The 16,541-nt window shown below is 35.8% G+C and overlaps 1 protein-coding gene and 1 long non-coding RNA gene across 2 annotated transcripts; one reads left to right on the top strand and one right to left on the bottom strand.

Moving 5' to 3' along the window:
• Positions 1–1,232: 1,232 nt before the first annotated feature.
• LOC103327986 (transmembrane 9 superfamily member 5) lies at positions 1,233–5,419 on the bottom strand. The gene is given in 8 exon segments (XM_016791357.2): positions 1,233–1,638; positions 1,981–2,344; positions 2,347–2,464; positions 2,584–2,740; positions 3,103–3,231; positions 3,311–3,899; positions 4,323–4,363; positions 5,193–5,419. Coding segments are annotated over 8 exon segments (1,776 nt in total). The 5' UTR covers positions 5,354–5,419; the 3' UTR covers positions 1,233–1,421.
• A 998-nt stretch (positions 5,420–6,417) lies between these two features.
• LOC148921588 (uncharacterized) lies at positions 6,418–7,081 on the top strand. The gene is made up of 2 exons (XR_016123535.1): positions 6,418–6,890; positions 6,997–7,081. It is a non-coding gene; the product is annotated as an uncharacterized LOC148921588 (long non-coding RNA).
• Positions 7,082–16,541: the final 9,460 nt, after the last annotated feature.

Here is a 16,541-nt window from a genome sequence, read left to right as displayed (position 1 = left end):
AAGATATGAAAATTTTGAAATTAATATTAGAAAATAAAAAATCCTAGATTCCCAAATTGAAATTACTAAAAGAAAGGAGAGGGAGGTAAGAGACGAGAGAGGGAAAAGAGAGATAGATACAAGAGAGGGAGGAGAGAGAGAGAGAGAGAGAGAGAGAGAGAAGAGACGGGAGAGGGAGGAATGAGAGAGGCTAGAGAGGGATGAGGGAGTAGAGGGGACCAAAAAAAAGGATTGTAAAATCTCTGTTTTTTTGTTTTTAAAATTGGGCCTTTTTAAAGTTATTTTTGAGTTGGGCTTTTGTAAAATAGACTTTACCATGCGCGAATTATGGACTTTAGACTCAAAAATTGTTTTTGAGTTTAAAAAATGAATTCAAATAGGATACCAAAGTTCGACCAAAAAGAATGTAGGATACCAAAGGGGTCCGCATTCGTGTTTTGATGTGTCCATAGTCGACCAGAAGAGGTCGGTTGATACATTTCAGGCTACTGGGAACAAGGTGGTTACAATTGCTAATCTATCTAGTTTTTTTGTTTTTTTTTTTTTTTTTAATATTATTATTTTTTTTAATATATAAAAAAATTTGTTGATCTGATCCCGACACGTTTGTTGGGTCGGATTAGTTTGAACTATCTCAAATAAAATGAACAAGAGCTCTAATCGTTATTTAGTGAACTTATAAATATTGGGATTGAACAAGAGCTCTAATCAAGTTTTTTTTTTTTTTTTTTTTTAAAAAATTTGTTGATCTGATCCCGACACGTTGGTCGGATTAGTTTGAACTATCTCAAATAAAATGAACAAGAGCTCTAATCGTTATTTAGTGAACTTATAGAGAATGTGGTACCAACCTTCGAACCCAAGACCACTAGGAGTTAGTGCAAGCACTTAACCACAAGGGCAGGTTGAAGGCCAGTTTATTTAGTGAACTTATAAATGTTGGGATTGAACATTTCAGGCCACGTTGCTGATGTAGAAACCGGCTTTTGATTGGCATTTTCTGGTGAAGACAATATTGAGCCATGATTTGTATTATTATCATAAATCCATCATGATAGTTGCAAAGAACCAACAACTGAGGACGGGGAAGATATAGAGACACAGAAGAATCTTCATTAATTCTGAAAGCCAAACATGATATTTTCTTTTCTTTTTTTTTTTTTTTTCGGTTTTGCAAGAGCAATTAAGGCATGCTGCATAATCATTCAAAAACAACAGGCCAACAACAGGACTCAAGCCAACTTGTCAGCATCTAAAAATTGCATTACAAACGAATACATTGAGAGCCACAGTTTCCAACTTCTATATCATGGTTTCGATTTCTTCAATCATGGATGTTACAAATCTAATTCACTACACATGCATTTCCTGAGCAAGAGTGAGGTAATGGGAAGCAGATTGGGCATTAAGGCCGGATTTGTTCATTCACTTTTAACAGCACCGTATATATGGCGAACAAATATCAAGGAAACACGGAAACTAATGGCACCAAGCATTAAGAAGAACGCATAACACATGCAAGCATTATAGCCAATAAAGAAGGATAGTTGCATGAAACCCGTCATGTTTGATCTGGCATAGAAGTAAATGCTATAGGCAAACATAAAAATAGCCGTTGAACCCCCAGACAACACTGACCTGCATCAGACACACAAAAGACATTATAAACATTGTGCATTTGTGCAAATACCATCTCCAACTTAAAGAAAGTAGACAAATGCCGGTTTCTACATCAGCAATGTCTACAGGAAATGCCATCAAAAAAGAAAAGAAAAAAAAGAGCTTGACTCAGAGCATCTACAAATTGATTATTAAGCTAGCAAATCCTTGTAGTTGTTAAGGATTCAAGATCACCTTGAACATGGCAGCCAAATAATAGAAAGTAAAGCACATTCGAAATAAAAAAGCTTAGATATATGCAACTCTACACAACAACAGTATTAGATTCGTCAGTGTGAGTGCATGCTGAAAAGAACATACCTCCACCACCATTCATGGTCTTCAACAGAAAGCTGAATGTATGTCAAACCGACAGTCAAGATTGAAGTCATTATGATGAGGATGATGAATGTAAGAAACAAAATTCCAGGTAGAGTGTAAATTTTATAGCCCCACATGCTTGCATACAGGTGGTGTAACTGAAGGGCAATTGCACTAAACGGCAATAGACCACCGATAAACATTTGACAATGTGTTCTCCTGTACCAAGCTAATCGTTGGATCTCTCTTGGAAATTGCTTTGTAGCACAAGGTGCTTGAAATTCAGACCTTAAACAATATCCAATCACCCCACCCAAGGCAAGCAATGGGATGGCAAGAAATGCATATATAAGAAGAATTGCTAGAGGGTGCCAAAAGGTATTGCAGCTGTTGCCCCATAAGATATAGCAACTGTATTAAGGATAGACGATGTCACGAACAATGGGCCCAGGTAGAGAATCGCTGTTAGAAGAACACTCCTCTCCTGGATAATAACGTCGTTTATGACAAAAATAAGGATAAGAAGTTAAAGGATATTAGTGACCATAGAACAATATGATAAAGAACTTTACTATAAAAACAAAAACAAAAACAAAAAATTACCCATCCAATCACAGAAAATTGAGTGTGGAAAGCAGCAGCAGTGTATCCAGCGACAATGGAGGTAAGAGTACATATAAAGACAAGAGAAGTGAACAGAGCTCCACGATTGTAGGGATAGAGGACTCCAAAAAATGCCAGAAAAAATAAGATGCAGACCCTGAAGAGAAAATAAATAACAAAAAGAGTTAAACATTGACACGTATAGTCCATACATTATAAAATATTACTGAATCACTCATACAGTTCATACATTATCAATTATTACTGAATCACAACATTTGAGTGCAGAATTCTATAGCTATATTTATATATGAACCTATGCATAAAACAACACATGGAAGAAATGCCACATTGAATTTTTCAACAAGGCATTTCAACACCTACATTGGTGCCCCGCTATAGGTGTCCCATCATGGTAAAAAGAAAAAAAAAGAAAAAAAAATATCTATGATCATGCTACCTTCAGAATATAAATCCATGAAAGAAGAGGATTGATTGAAGAACAATAAAGTAACTTACATGATGAGCAGTTGGGTACCCACACCCAAGACAGCACAAAACAGGGGCATGTTGGATGGATATCTGAAAACATCACCGTGAATGTATTTCCAACCAACCTCCTTGTCTTCTTCTTCATCATTAGAGCACCTACAACAAATACGCATAACATTAGGCTGACCATTCCAATACATCATGTAGTTGAAAAAGGTTACGGATAATGTGTTACTTTCTCAGGTCATTCTTGAGGCGTCGCATTATTAGCAAGGTAAGCAATCCCATCAAAAGCACAATGATGACAATGGAGTTAATAAATGAGAACCAATGAATTTTCAGGCGGACTGGCAGTATTGAGGCCTTTGAGTATCTGTCCATCCTGTTCTGGAACTGAATAGATGTTGCATTCCATTTAACTGAATAAGTGAACTCAACGTCAATATCAACATCTTCTGTTATATCAACAACATGATTTGGATCACTAAAAGAACGTATTTCTATTATTTGGTTCCCATTGTAAAAAACATCAAACAGCACATGTTTGAATAGATAATACTTGGTCCCCTTGTCACTAATAGTCCAACTCTCATCTTCAACTTTCCCAATGAAACCCCACACTGGAAGATCATCATAATACATCTGGAAGTAAAAATCATTAACGATAGCATCCCTAAATTTCGCAACTTCAGCAACTTTAAGCTTTTTCTGGCACAAGCTCTCCCCATTTTTGTCCTGCCTGAAATTCAACTGATATAAGGTGTTGGCCAAACGATCACCATTCAAAACTTCCCCAATGGATTCTTTCTTTTGGATTACCGGATCTGCAAGCCATGATGATCAGCAATCACTTAGTAAGTTATCAAAAATAGCAATGCAACTCAGTTTCTGGACAAAACAAGGCTTATAAAACAAATCAAATTGATCAAGAACCTAACGTTAGTTAATATTTGGACAAAACAAACAGCAGAATTTAATTCCCAACGGCGAACAAAACTTGAGAAACAACAAGATTTGAGTATTTGATGTTTAACTTTTTTTCCCAACATTTTTTATGTTATACAAAGGCAATACAAGCCAACTGGTGTTATTGAACTATGGAAAACTCATTCTTTTGAACTAGCATTCTATGTACTTGCAGAAAACCTAAGAACAACTACTATCCTTGATATCAGGTTACATTACTTCTTCAATAGTTCGACCAAGCATTGCGCCATAAAATTGTCACTCTAACCCTAAAGGCTAACCTGGGCAGCAGAATGGCAAATCATAGTATTGATAGGTCTCACTGCAAGAGAATAAAAAGGAGAAACAAATTAAATGTGGAAAAAAAAAGGCGGGAAGATAAATTATTATCTTACAGATTATTCATCTTTAATTCCTAGCATGCAATGTGCCCACTATTATCTAGATCTGAAACCATACGTGCATAATCCTGGGGTCATGATAACAAACTTTAAATTAAAAAAAATTAAAAAAAGAAAGTGGAAAAGATGGCCACTACAAAGACTAGGACCAATGCAAAACCTCAAACAAGATTATTTGCAATTGAAGCCCCTGAATCATTTTAAAATCACTCTTCTTGAAATTTGATTCATAAGGTTAATCTCTAACCCTTGCAAATCGATAAGGAAACAGGCATAAGTGAGAATTCAAACACGGATCATAGAACTACTAATTTCATCAAACATTCACAAACAGTTCATATACTACAAAATTTATCCCCTGCCTTTCCTAAACCTCATCGTAGTTCTACTTACTGCTACCCCTCCTTCTATCGCTCTAATTTTAATACTGTCAATCAAACCCCATTCCAAAGTAATCAAATTCCACAATTATGCCTCAGTCTTTAAAATCCACACAGAACCATCAAATTCTTAGTGACCCATAAACAGTTTGCTGAAATGAAATTCTTTAAGCACCCTTCCAAGTGGGTATGCCACTCCATCCTCATTTTCATTGTTTCTGAAAATTAGGAAATATATATATATAGAGAGAGTTTCTGGAAAACCATACCAAGCAGGACCTAAAAGGAGCTATCGTTTTCCTCTCACAAAAGTTATAGACAAGCAACAAATAAACAAACTGCAATTTAGTTGGCAGTGAGGAAGATGTACCTGGGGTTGTTCAAGGGGCCAACTTTGTTGACGAACAAGGGAACATGATCTCCTACATTGTAGCTGCGATCGCTCGCTGAAGCTGTTGCTGAAGAAGCTGAGAATGTAAGGATCGTCAAGAGCACTAGCGGGAGACTCATTTGAAGGGCTTCGTTACCCATTTGACAAGAAATAACTATAAGCAGCAGAAGCAGCTTCGGATTCAGAAAGACTGCGTGGAAAGGGGACTGTGGAGGGTTTAGTCAAAGGGAGCTCACCAATTTTTTTTTAACAAATATGACACTGTAATATTGACATTAATCGCTAAGAAAGTAGACAACCTAAATATCAACCTATTGAGATTTCATTTAATTGCACTTGACATATATTACTGAGATTTCGTTAATAAAAACAAATCACCATTTTAAATATTCAAAAAAAATTAGCGATTAATCTGAAGTCTGCATGAGAAAGAAGGATTAGAAAAGATCAAGTCAAGCAATAAACTGAAAGAAAGAAAAAGAAAGAAATAAAAAATGGAAAAGTAAAAGGATTAGAAATGGACTTGGTCTTCCACGGAGCTGATGGCGAGAGAGATTGTATTTCTAAATATTATTGATTGATGCTAATGGCCTAGCAAACAAGCCGTGCATAATTGCAAGAGAGATTGGGGTTAGGGTTGAGGAGATAATAGAAAATTGGGTTTTGGAGGGTGGGTGGGTGAGTGAGTTTTGGGGATACTGGTTTTCTTTTTTCTTAATTTTTCTTTTTTAAATTTGGTTCAAAAAGGTGTCGTTTTTTCCAGACATTTTTAAAAGAAAAATTACAAGAAGCTGCGCAGCTTCTCTTCCTCCTCAGGCCTTTCAGCGATCAGACGGCGGACATTGTAACCAGGGATGAAAATACGAATGGATAGTAGAAAATACATGACGTATGCACGATAATAACATCCAAACATAGGAGAATTTATGTGTATATATATATATTGAGAGATTCTACAATAAGTATTTTATGTTGAATATTGGTTACATACTTCTAATATTAAGTGTTGGATTGCATTCATGTGTTGGTAGTCTCTTAAATACAATCCAACAGTTGGAGAAATTTTTGTAGGTACTCGGTATTCCAGCTGGCTGGTGTATCTACCAATAGAAATAAGACACGTGTAATATTAGTTTTAAAATTGTAGTAACTTTTAACTCCGTTAGCTTTTTAACTCAGTCAGCCTTTTAACTCTGTCTTTCCATTAGGCTTTCGCTGCATATGGGTCGAAATTGTTCAAATCATTTTCTACATATGGGTCGAAATTGGTTTTCTACATATGTCTCTCCAACATGAGCACAAATCATCCATTGATTTGGTTTTCTGCAGAATCTACAGGTACAACATGATTTTGTTTTTTGCAAAAAGCCAATTTAACTTTGTCTCTCCAACAGGTACAAGCAATTCTCTTTTTGTTCTCCAAATTTATCAAACTCCCCCTTGTTAAAATCCAAAGCACAATCTGAACAAAAGAGAGAATTGAGGAAGATTGGGGTCAAAATGGTGGGTTTTTTATATGGGTTTTGAGGAAGTTGAGGACGTGGGTGTGGTTAGAAGTTGGGGAGAGAGTGAGGGTTGGGTGAGGAGTTGATGGGGTTTTGGGTGCGCTTGGAAATGTTGGGTTTGGGATTGGAGAGAGCACTGGTTTTGGATTCTTAGGGGTTTGCTCCAATAGTGGTATGGTTATTGGTCTTCTCATCTTCTTATATGTGTGTGTATTTAGTCTAGTTGTGTTTTTGTATTTTGTTGATTTTCTGTACTTGTTATGTTGATTTGGTTTCAGAGGAAAGTGAAATAAATTGTTTGGTCTACCCTTTCTGATTCAAAGGAGAATGGGTCTGCTCTTGTTGATTTGAGCATAGCTGCAACCATTGAAGCTCTGCATGCCTTTTAGTCAATTTTGCTTCTTATTCTTTTAGTCAATTTTTTCTCTTTGCATTTTCTTATGGCAATGCATTTCTTCATTTGGTTTTCTCAAAAGTAACTCAAACCACAATTTAATAATCCAATGAAACCAATGAAACCAAAAAATAATAATAATAAAAATAATCCAGTGAAACCAAAACTCATGCCCTGGTAGTTAACTTTCTGTTATAAGGTAGTTTACTTGTTGTATTTCCTTTTCTCTCCTGGGAGGTATCAATGGCCTCCTTGTGATTTACTTGTATTGCTCTGGGGACCTCCCCTGTTTTCTGTTTGTTGTTGCCTTTGCCTTTTCGGGCTTCCCAACAAAGTATTTTCAGACCAAAAAAAAAAAAGAAACAGTCCTGAAAACTAAAAAAGTAAAGGCATGTGGGAGTAGGTGCAGGTCATGACCTTTTTCTTTGTCCATGGATCGAGTAACTGAACACGTACAGCAGGCTTGTGTATCTAATGGCAAAAGGGTTATTGTGAGAGTAAAGTTGTATCTTTAGGGTTTTGTTTGAAAAATTGATAAATTAAAAATTAAAAGATTCTCGATTGCAGCAAAAGGTTGACGGAGTTAAAAAGTTAACATACTTAAAAGTTATTGCAATTTTAAGGCTAAAAATAAATTATTACACGTGTCTTATTTCTATTGGTGGGTACACCAGCCAGCTGGTGTATCGGGTACTTACAAAAATTTCTCCAACAGCTGAGATTACAAACATGTAATCAATTCTGAACTTAAATACTTACCGGAGAATCTCTCATTTTATATCAGACAAATTAAATATATACACGACTTAAAAATGCGAACTTGTTGTGAACACCAAATTCATCTCAGCCACATGATTATATTAAATTACGCCTAATGCTGTAAAACCTCCCACAACTTAAAATATCCAACGTAGACCAAGATCCATTTTAGACAATTAAACCATCTTTTTCTCTCACATTCTTTTCGATCTACAGATTATCTCTCTCATTTACGTTATTTTTCTAACAGTGAATGCTTTTTGAAAAACTCAAGACTCAACCTTCTCTCAATGCAGTGTTTTATGTTTTTCACAATTTCCTAAAATTGCAAAATTGATTAAAGATTTATACTTTTTTTTTTCCCCTTGATTGAATGTAGTGATTGGAGTTCATTTTTGTTCGCTTAGCAACCATTGAACAAAGAGTACTCGAAGAAATTAAGAACCAAGAAAAAAAGAAGCCTAGAACTGGGGAAACCTTTTTAAAACTAAAATTAATTAAGACGTAAATGAAGTCACCAAATGGGAGACTTTCATTTGCAGAGAAAATAGATCTCATAGACAAGATAAAAATTGTTTAGGTTGCTATGAAGAGATCCCATAAAGCACAAAAAAAAATAATAATAACAATAAAATAAAATTTGTTAGAAGAGAGGGAAGATGAAGGATAGAGATAAGCTCTATAAAGGAAAAGAAAGAACAATTAAGAGACTTCAAACAAAATAAAAAAAAATAAAAAAATAAACCAATTGGCCTAACCAACATTTACAAAAAAAACAATATTAGTATAAAGTGAAGGGTGGGCCTATACAATTTGAGGTTTTTTATTTAAACCCCACACTTTTCTTTGTTCACTCCAATACTTAAATCATTAAGCTCTTAAGTTTTATTATTGTGTAAAAAGATTAAAAAAAAAGTCATCCAACTTAATACTTAACCCTATTACATCTATACACACGTCACACCACTCTTCATATTAAGTTTTAGAAAAACACAAACTCCTCTACATCCTATTGCCAGATTACTCTTCTCTTTCAATCCAAGAAACCTACTACTCTCATCTTCTCTTCACAAAACCTCTTAGTTCATACTCAATGCTGCTACACATTTGACAACAGTGTTTTTATCTCTTTAAGTAATGTGAAGTTGAGGTGAATTTAGAGTGGTGAGGGGCAAGATAGTGGGGTGTAGGGTGTGAGGTTTATGAGTTTTTTTTTTTTTTTGCTATGTGTGCATTTAGGGGTAGTTTGGGAATATAGTGGGGTTTTCTTAGAAATTGTGAAAATTTGAATTAGAAGTTTGTGTGAACTTAGAATGTGGGGTGAACAAAGAGAAATGTGGAGTTTAAATAAAAAACTCTACAATTACTCACTCTTTTATGGGTTAATAGTGGACCAAAAAATTACCCAATTCATCTTATGTCTCGGCAAATTATACGTACTTAGATTTTTTTCGACTCTAGAAATTAATGAGGTGAAGAAATTAGACATCTATTTTACCATAATGACACATTTCAATTGCTCCATGCATTTTCAAAACTTGGGAGACTAGAAATTGCCTCCTCTCCTCCTCTTATCTCTTCCCTTTGAATCCCACGACTACGAGATGCTTTATTTTTCCTTCCATGGCTTTCCATCCCCTCCTTCCCTCCCTCCCCTTCTCACCATCCACTCTTTCTAGATCTATAGTTTTCCCAAGCACTACCAATTGGTTTTGAAGTAGCCACCGTGAAACACCATTGTCGCCATGATTTAGTTTCCATTTTTGGCCCACATACACAGGGCTGTTCAAAGTTTGGATTTACAATAATGGAAATTGATGGTTTGTGTGGGTTGGGGTTTAGTTGGTGTGACACTAAGGGTTTAGCCAGTATGGCACTTTGGATCTCTTTAGGTGCCAAAGAGCGGTGGTCGTGTTTTCTTTGTTTGTTTTAGTCTTGTACTCATTAGAAGTTTCATGTTTTATATTTTGTTTTCAGTTGAGATAAAGATCTACCGTTTCTGCCGTTGCGAAGTGAATCTATATTTTTAGTCTGAGTAAAAATGCTTTGGGCTGATGACTCAAGGGTTTGAATATTTGTTGGTTTAGGCGTAATTCTCTCCAAATCAATTCATTTGGTCACTAGAGATGTTGTACCCATTTTGGCACTTTTGTGACTTTGTACTATGTTCTATTTCTTCAATAAATACTATCGCTTTGTTTCAAAAGAAATTGCAATCACACTCAATTTGAAATGGTGGACAAAATAGGTTACTTTTGTCTTTGCTTAAATTCATTTTGGATAGTTGTCTAGAACAAATTTATTAGATCATGTGAAGCGGTTAAGAGATGTTAGTTATTGGCGTATAGCATAAGAGGATTATTAATTAATTGGTTTTGCAATGTAAATGGGACAATTTTTATTGAATAGTACTGGAATGTTGGGTTAATTGGAACAAAGTCATTTATATTGTTGACGCTATTCTCCAATTTGTTTCCTAGGTTGGATAATGTTGAGTTAATTAGCACAAGGTAGTTTTTTTTTTTTTTTTTTTAATCAGAAAACAAGGTGGTTGATACGATTGAAGTTAAGGAAAATATTTCAACGTGATTCGATCTATATATATATATATATATATGTATATCTGATTTTTTGGATTATCGGACGATATCCCAATTCTTTTACCTAAGAAGTTGAGAAGTATTCTTAATATCTATAAAAATATCACAAATTTGATATGCATATGTATATAGTTAGTACATAAAAATAAAATAAAATAAACTACAGATTATATCAAATCGAATCGAATTAGGGCAAATCTATATTTTTTTCCATTAACTTAATAGTTGTTGAGGCCCAAAAAAGTCACGGGAAGCCCAAAGACATTTAAAGTCCAATATAACATATAATGTTGGTCATGCGTTAATCCAAGCTGTATTTGGGAATTAATTAATTAAATAAATATAGAAATAGTGTACATGTCATGCCAAACCAACAATACATTTTTTTCATGCCAATCACCTACCAAGCTCACATAAACACAAGTCATGTGGTTTACGGGGCTTGCATGAGAGATTGTGGTGTGGAAGGTTACAGAGGTCCACAAGGCCCACGGAAGCTCTTGGATAATGGAGACTTTGGGCTTGCTACTTGGGAGCACCAAAGTCCAAGCCCATTACTTGGAGTGCTCCAATGTGGGTGAGCAAATGAGATATTCTTCAAGCACTCCCTTTTATCCATTGGAAACAAGCCAATTCCGACACTTCCTTTTACCCATAGGAAGTAGTCATTTTTCAATGTCTGGCTTTACCTGTTCAAAATAAGAATGTCTCAATGCTCCCTATTACCCATTGGAAATAGACTAACTTCAACACTTCATTTTACCTATTAGAAACCAAAGAGAGCCTTCACCTTCTATAAATTGAGAGGCATTGCCTAGGCAAAGCCAACCCCTTTTGGTTGCTGCAAGCCTTTCAGCAACCATGAGAACTCACATTTCTTCAGTTGCTGCAAACATTCTAGCAGCCATCATAGTCATTCCTGAGCCATCAACCTCCATCCTTTGGCTACTGCAAGCATCCCAGCAACCATCGACCAACATCTCTTGGTTGCTCAAGCAACCCAGTAACATTAGACCACTTTTCTTCCTCCATTTGGCTGCTGCAAGCATTCCATCAACCATCCCAGCCATTCCTTAAGTATCACAACCATTTCTTCTACTTTCTTAGCCTTGAAATCCTCCATCTTCCCTATTAAACCTCACCAAGCATAACTTCAAGCTTTTCCTTCCTCCTCATACCCTTCTAAGCTATAAACACCATAGTCTTCAAGTCTCAAGCTTTTCATCCCATCCTCCTTATCTGGAAACTCTTAAATCCATAAAGCCTCACCAAGCATAACTCCAAGATGTAAACACCATAGCCTTCAAACCTCAAGCTTTTCCTCTCATCCTTCTTCTCTTGAAACTCTTAAATCCCATAGCCATAGCCACAACAAATTATCAACACTCAAACTCAAGCTTATCTAACACCAAGCCAATCACATACATTCACATTTGCTAAACTTGTGGGTCTTTAGCTCCCACACTCCAAGCTCTTATGCCGAGCTCACACAATCTCGATTCAACATCAGCAAGTCATCTTCAACTATTCCAAAAGCGCGACCAAGCATTAGTCAAGCTGCTGGAAAATCTATTCAAGCCACTTATTCATTCATCCCTATCTCTCTTTCTTTCTCTCTCTCTTAAAAAGCTCTATTCCATATCTGAAACACCTATATCTCAAGCTAAGTTGAAACCACAGTTATTACCTTTTTGGTAAGAAAACACAGACGTTGCAAGCTCTTTGTCTAGCTATCGAAAACACCTTAAATTACAAGAAGTGAAGACTCCCCTTCACTTATAAAAGGAGGCCACTCTCCACTTAGAATGGGTCCTTGGCAATATGTGTTTAATTTGAAGTTTGACAATGTGTTTAATTTGATGTGTGATCATGTGTTTAATTTGATGTTTTACATATATTATGTACTTCTTTGCATTATATTTGTTTGATATGTGAATGAACTTGATTGTTTTAAGAAAAATAAATAATATAACATATCTCCCATAAGAAAAAAAGGAAAAAAAAATTTAGCCCACCCTACAAAACTTCCTGGTTCCGCCATTGTTTGTAGCTTAATCAAGTACTTTAGGCTTGATGACAACCGAAAAAGTTGATGGAAATTTGTGCGCTTTTAGTGGTCTAACCAATAACCCTCCGTTTGGATGAAGGAATTGAAAATTATATAGAATTCTAAAATGACAGAATTTAGATTTCCATCATTTTAATTTTCGGCAATTGAATATTTCAATGTTTGGATTTATGTATGTCGAATTTTGTAAATGACACTATGGAAATTATGAAATGACGCATATTTTGGTGGAAATTAAACTCGAGAATTTGAAGCCCAAATTTTCACAATTTTTTCCATGTGTCATTTAATAAATTCCGCCATTAAGTTGCCAAAAAAGGGAATTGTCAATTTCTCCTCTTAAATTCCCCACTTTTAGCTAAATTCTGAGTTATTTTCCTCTATCCAAACGGAATATAAAAGTTTGCTATAAATTCTGGTAAGATTGGAGAAATGAATACTTAAATTCAACATCGTTAAGCACGTGAAGTTTCTAACAAAAAAACAAGACTGTAAGGATTAAATCATCATTTCCTAGTGTCACCCAATTTCAACCAAACAAAAGGCAAAGATGCATGAAATATTCTTCATACCTTGTCGTTATATTGTTGGTTTCCCTACAATGTAATCAATTGAATAACAAATATAAAAATACAAATTGAAGAAGAAAAAAAAAACTTATGTTATAGCATATCAAAATAAAAGAAATAATATCTTGAAGTCAAACAAAAATTCAGTAATTGAAGTGTAAAAAAGAACAAAAACATTCAATTGAAAGCAAAAAAGATCTCACAAGCTAAATCTCAACCTTCTTCTTCATCTGAATATTTGTTTATAAAATCTTAGCAAAAAATCAAAAAAGAAACCAAAATTTTGAAAAAGAATGGACGAAAGAATAAATATAGGTAGATCAATCTCCTACGTATATTTTTGTGGAGTTCAAACACCAATAACTCGAAAATCCATTTAACAAATCCCTAATTCTAAAAGAAAAACAAAAAGTGAAATTTATGAGTTTCAATGAATACCGAAAACTTTAAGCGAATAATTGAGATTTGAGAGTGGTCATGCTTATAGTTTCAGCCAAAGAGAATTGTATTGGTTTTGGAAGCTCGAAAATATGGAATGGATAGGGAGGTCTTTGAGTCTACCTATGGAGTAAATGGAAGAAGGAAGTTCTGATGTTGGAAATAGCTATAAAGCGCCTAAAACTAGGTAAAAATAATTTGTTGTTTAATGCAAATGACAAGCACCACCAAACCCGACAGATTAGATCGAGTCAATTCAATTAGATCGACGGTTCATAATAAGAGGCCATTGTGCGACATTTCGGAGTTAGGCTTGAAGAACTTAAAGCAAGTGGGTTTGGTGAGAGACTACATGAAGGCTTTATTGTCATGCCTCGGACTCGGAGGTCGGTAGAAACCCCGTGCCCGGTGCGTGAGAAAATAAAATTTTAAAATAAAATAGAAAGTCGAAACATGGGTTAAAAATAAACTTCTCTTATAAAAATAGATCCAAAATCTTACAACTTTACAATAAATAAAGCTCTATCACTCTCATCTAATCCAACCTCAATTGGTTTAGTCCTTGTCTTGCCCACTAATCATCTAAAATTTAAACAGGGTGAAGGATGAGCAACCACCGCTCAGTGAGTAGATTATGTAATATGTCAGTCAAGCAATGATGTTTTACACACTTTAGAAAATATCATGAAAATACACACCAATCCTAACCATATCACATCATCCCTACATATATCGGTTATCCTTCATAGCATGTAACCAACCACGTGACCTTACTTCCCTATGTCCCCGTGTGGTACATCTATCGCTTGAATACCCCAACATTGAAGTTCTCATGTTCCATGAATAATACATACTTCACAAATATTCCAATCAATATATATATAATATGAAAAATTGCACCAAATTAGACATGCTTGACTTTGAAATAGAGAGATATTTGTAAATAGAACAAATCCATGATAATTCATGGTTTTCATATTTTATCACAAAATAAGAACTTTTAGAACACATTACATAAACCACTCACCTTGATAATAAGAGCCCTTAAAATAAATTGGCAAGACAACCTATCTATCTATCTTCAGTACTACAACACATGCCATGAAAACAATAATAGGAAATGGTTCCTATTTATACTACTACATAGGCGGCACCTACTTTCCTTCAATTGGTCCAATGTATGGTAGTTGATGAGGTTTGGCTCCAAGTTTAGATAGTTGTTATTGGAGTGCCAACACCTCATGCTCAAATAGAGCTTACTCATCTAAGTACAATGACACTTGGAGTCTAAAGTATGTTTTGGATAACAACTAGGTTATTGAACTTGGTCAGCAAGAAACAAAGAGATAAAGCTGTCAAAAACAATAAATATAAATATTACTATTTTTAATAACTAATAAGATTAATTTTGGAAAATATAGCACGTACCAAGATAATTATATATATATAAGTTATAATCCAAATATGTAACAAAATATTTAATTTTCTGAAACATAATACATATACATACATATATATATATATATATTAAAAATACAGGGTTTCACATTTATGTTCTTTGATGTTTTAAGTGTCCAACATGTCTAAGGAAGACAAGCTTTTCAACTTCCTTAAGAACTTGCAACCTTGGGCACACTCGGAGTTGAAGAGACAAGATGTGAAATACCTTAACTTCGCCATTGCTACAGCAAAAGGTTGATAGACTATCGAGCAGCAGTCATATCGAGTGGGAAGAAAACCAAAGGGCGAGGAGCAGAAGCACTATCAAAGTCAAGATGTTGTAGCTTAATAAAGTACTTCAAGCTTGAAGGCAACCGAAAAAATTGATGGAAATTTGTGAGCTTTAGTGGTTCTAATTAATAAAAGTTTGTTGCAAATTCTAATAAGATTAGGGAAATGAATTCCCCAATAGGCATTTAACCTCTAAAACTAGTTTCATGCCCAATATAAGTCCCGAGCATTGATTATTTAATTAATCTCTATTAACTAAATAATCCTTTCTCCTAATCTCTGTTGGTCAGTCGCAAATCTCGTGGCATGGTGCTCTGGGCCGAGGGGATGTGCGTCAACACGTGACGTCCTCCTTTTAGATACGATGCGGTTGTGCGCAGGCGTGCCAGCACGGTCTACCGTGCGTCGAGATGGTGATGGGGTTTGGGTAGAAGATGTTCAAATGATGCGCCTGTTTCGAGTTCGACTTCTAATCAAACGACTGTGGCCGAGAGAGGAACTAGTCTCGGCCGTTAGGTTCACGGCCTGAGCTACAAGGCCGTTTAGTGGTGGTGTTGGTAGTGAGTTTTAGGCGGTGCTCCGGCGCGTTGCTTGGAGAGCGACGATCGTATGATACATGGGGTGAATGAGGCGATAATAGGGATGATGCTCCGGCGCCTTGAAAATCAAGGGTCGTATAATATATTGATGAATGGATTTTCCTTACAATCTACCACTACTCCTAGGAAAGCATGTAAAGGTATTGAAAGTGCATTACAGGAAAAATAAGTTGCTCCATGGGAGGCTTTTGTTTGGTGCTGGACCCCTTGAACGTGGTCTTGAGCTTAGTATTTATAGGAGGAGTCCTGGAGGGCTAATCGAGGCTGAAAAAAGATCTGCCTGATGGCTTGAAAATATCTGTATGGTGGAGTCTGATTGGGGCAAGTGGGTAGTCAAATCGGCATTTGGGATCGTGAAGCATGGTGGTGTGACCCCCATAAATCTCGGCAAATCTCGGTCACCGCCCTGATCGTGGGCTCTGCACTCTTGGCCGTGGGAACGCATTTAATGCTCTAGTCCAGTAGTTGGTGATCTGACCTCAAGCTGTGAGAATGCATTGTGAGAATGTTTGCGCATATCCACTCTGATTCCTGTTATCAAATCCTGACTTCAATCACTTCCCTTTTGCCCTCGTGCATTAAATGCTTCTTGCACCCAGTGGTTTTGCTGTGGTGGTCAGAGGCACTATTTCATTAAATGGGGCGTGGGACCCTGAGGCCACGTG

Source organism: Prunus mume, linkage group LG1 (assembly GCF_029339155.1).
Source record: "Prunus mume cultivar Tortuosa linkage group LG1, ASM2933915v1, whole genome shotgun sequence".
Classification (NCBI taxonomy): Eukaryota; Viridiplantae; Streptophyta; class Magnoliopsida; order Rosales; family Rosaceae; genus Prunus; species Prunus mume.
Note: the sequence above shows the minus strand (reverse complement) of the source record. Positions and strands in the feature narration are given on the sequence as shown.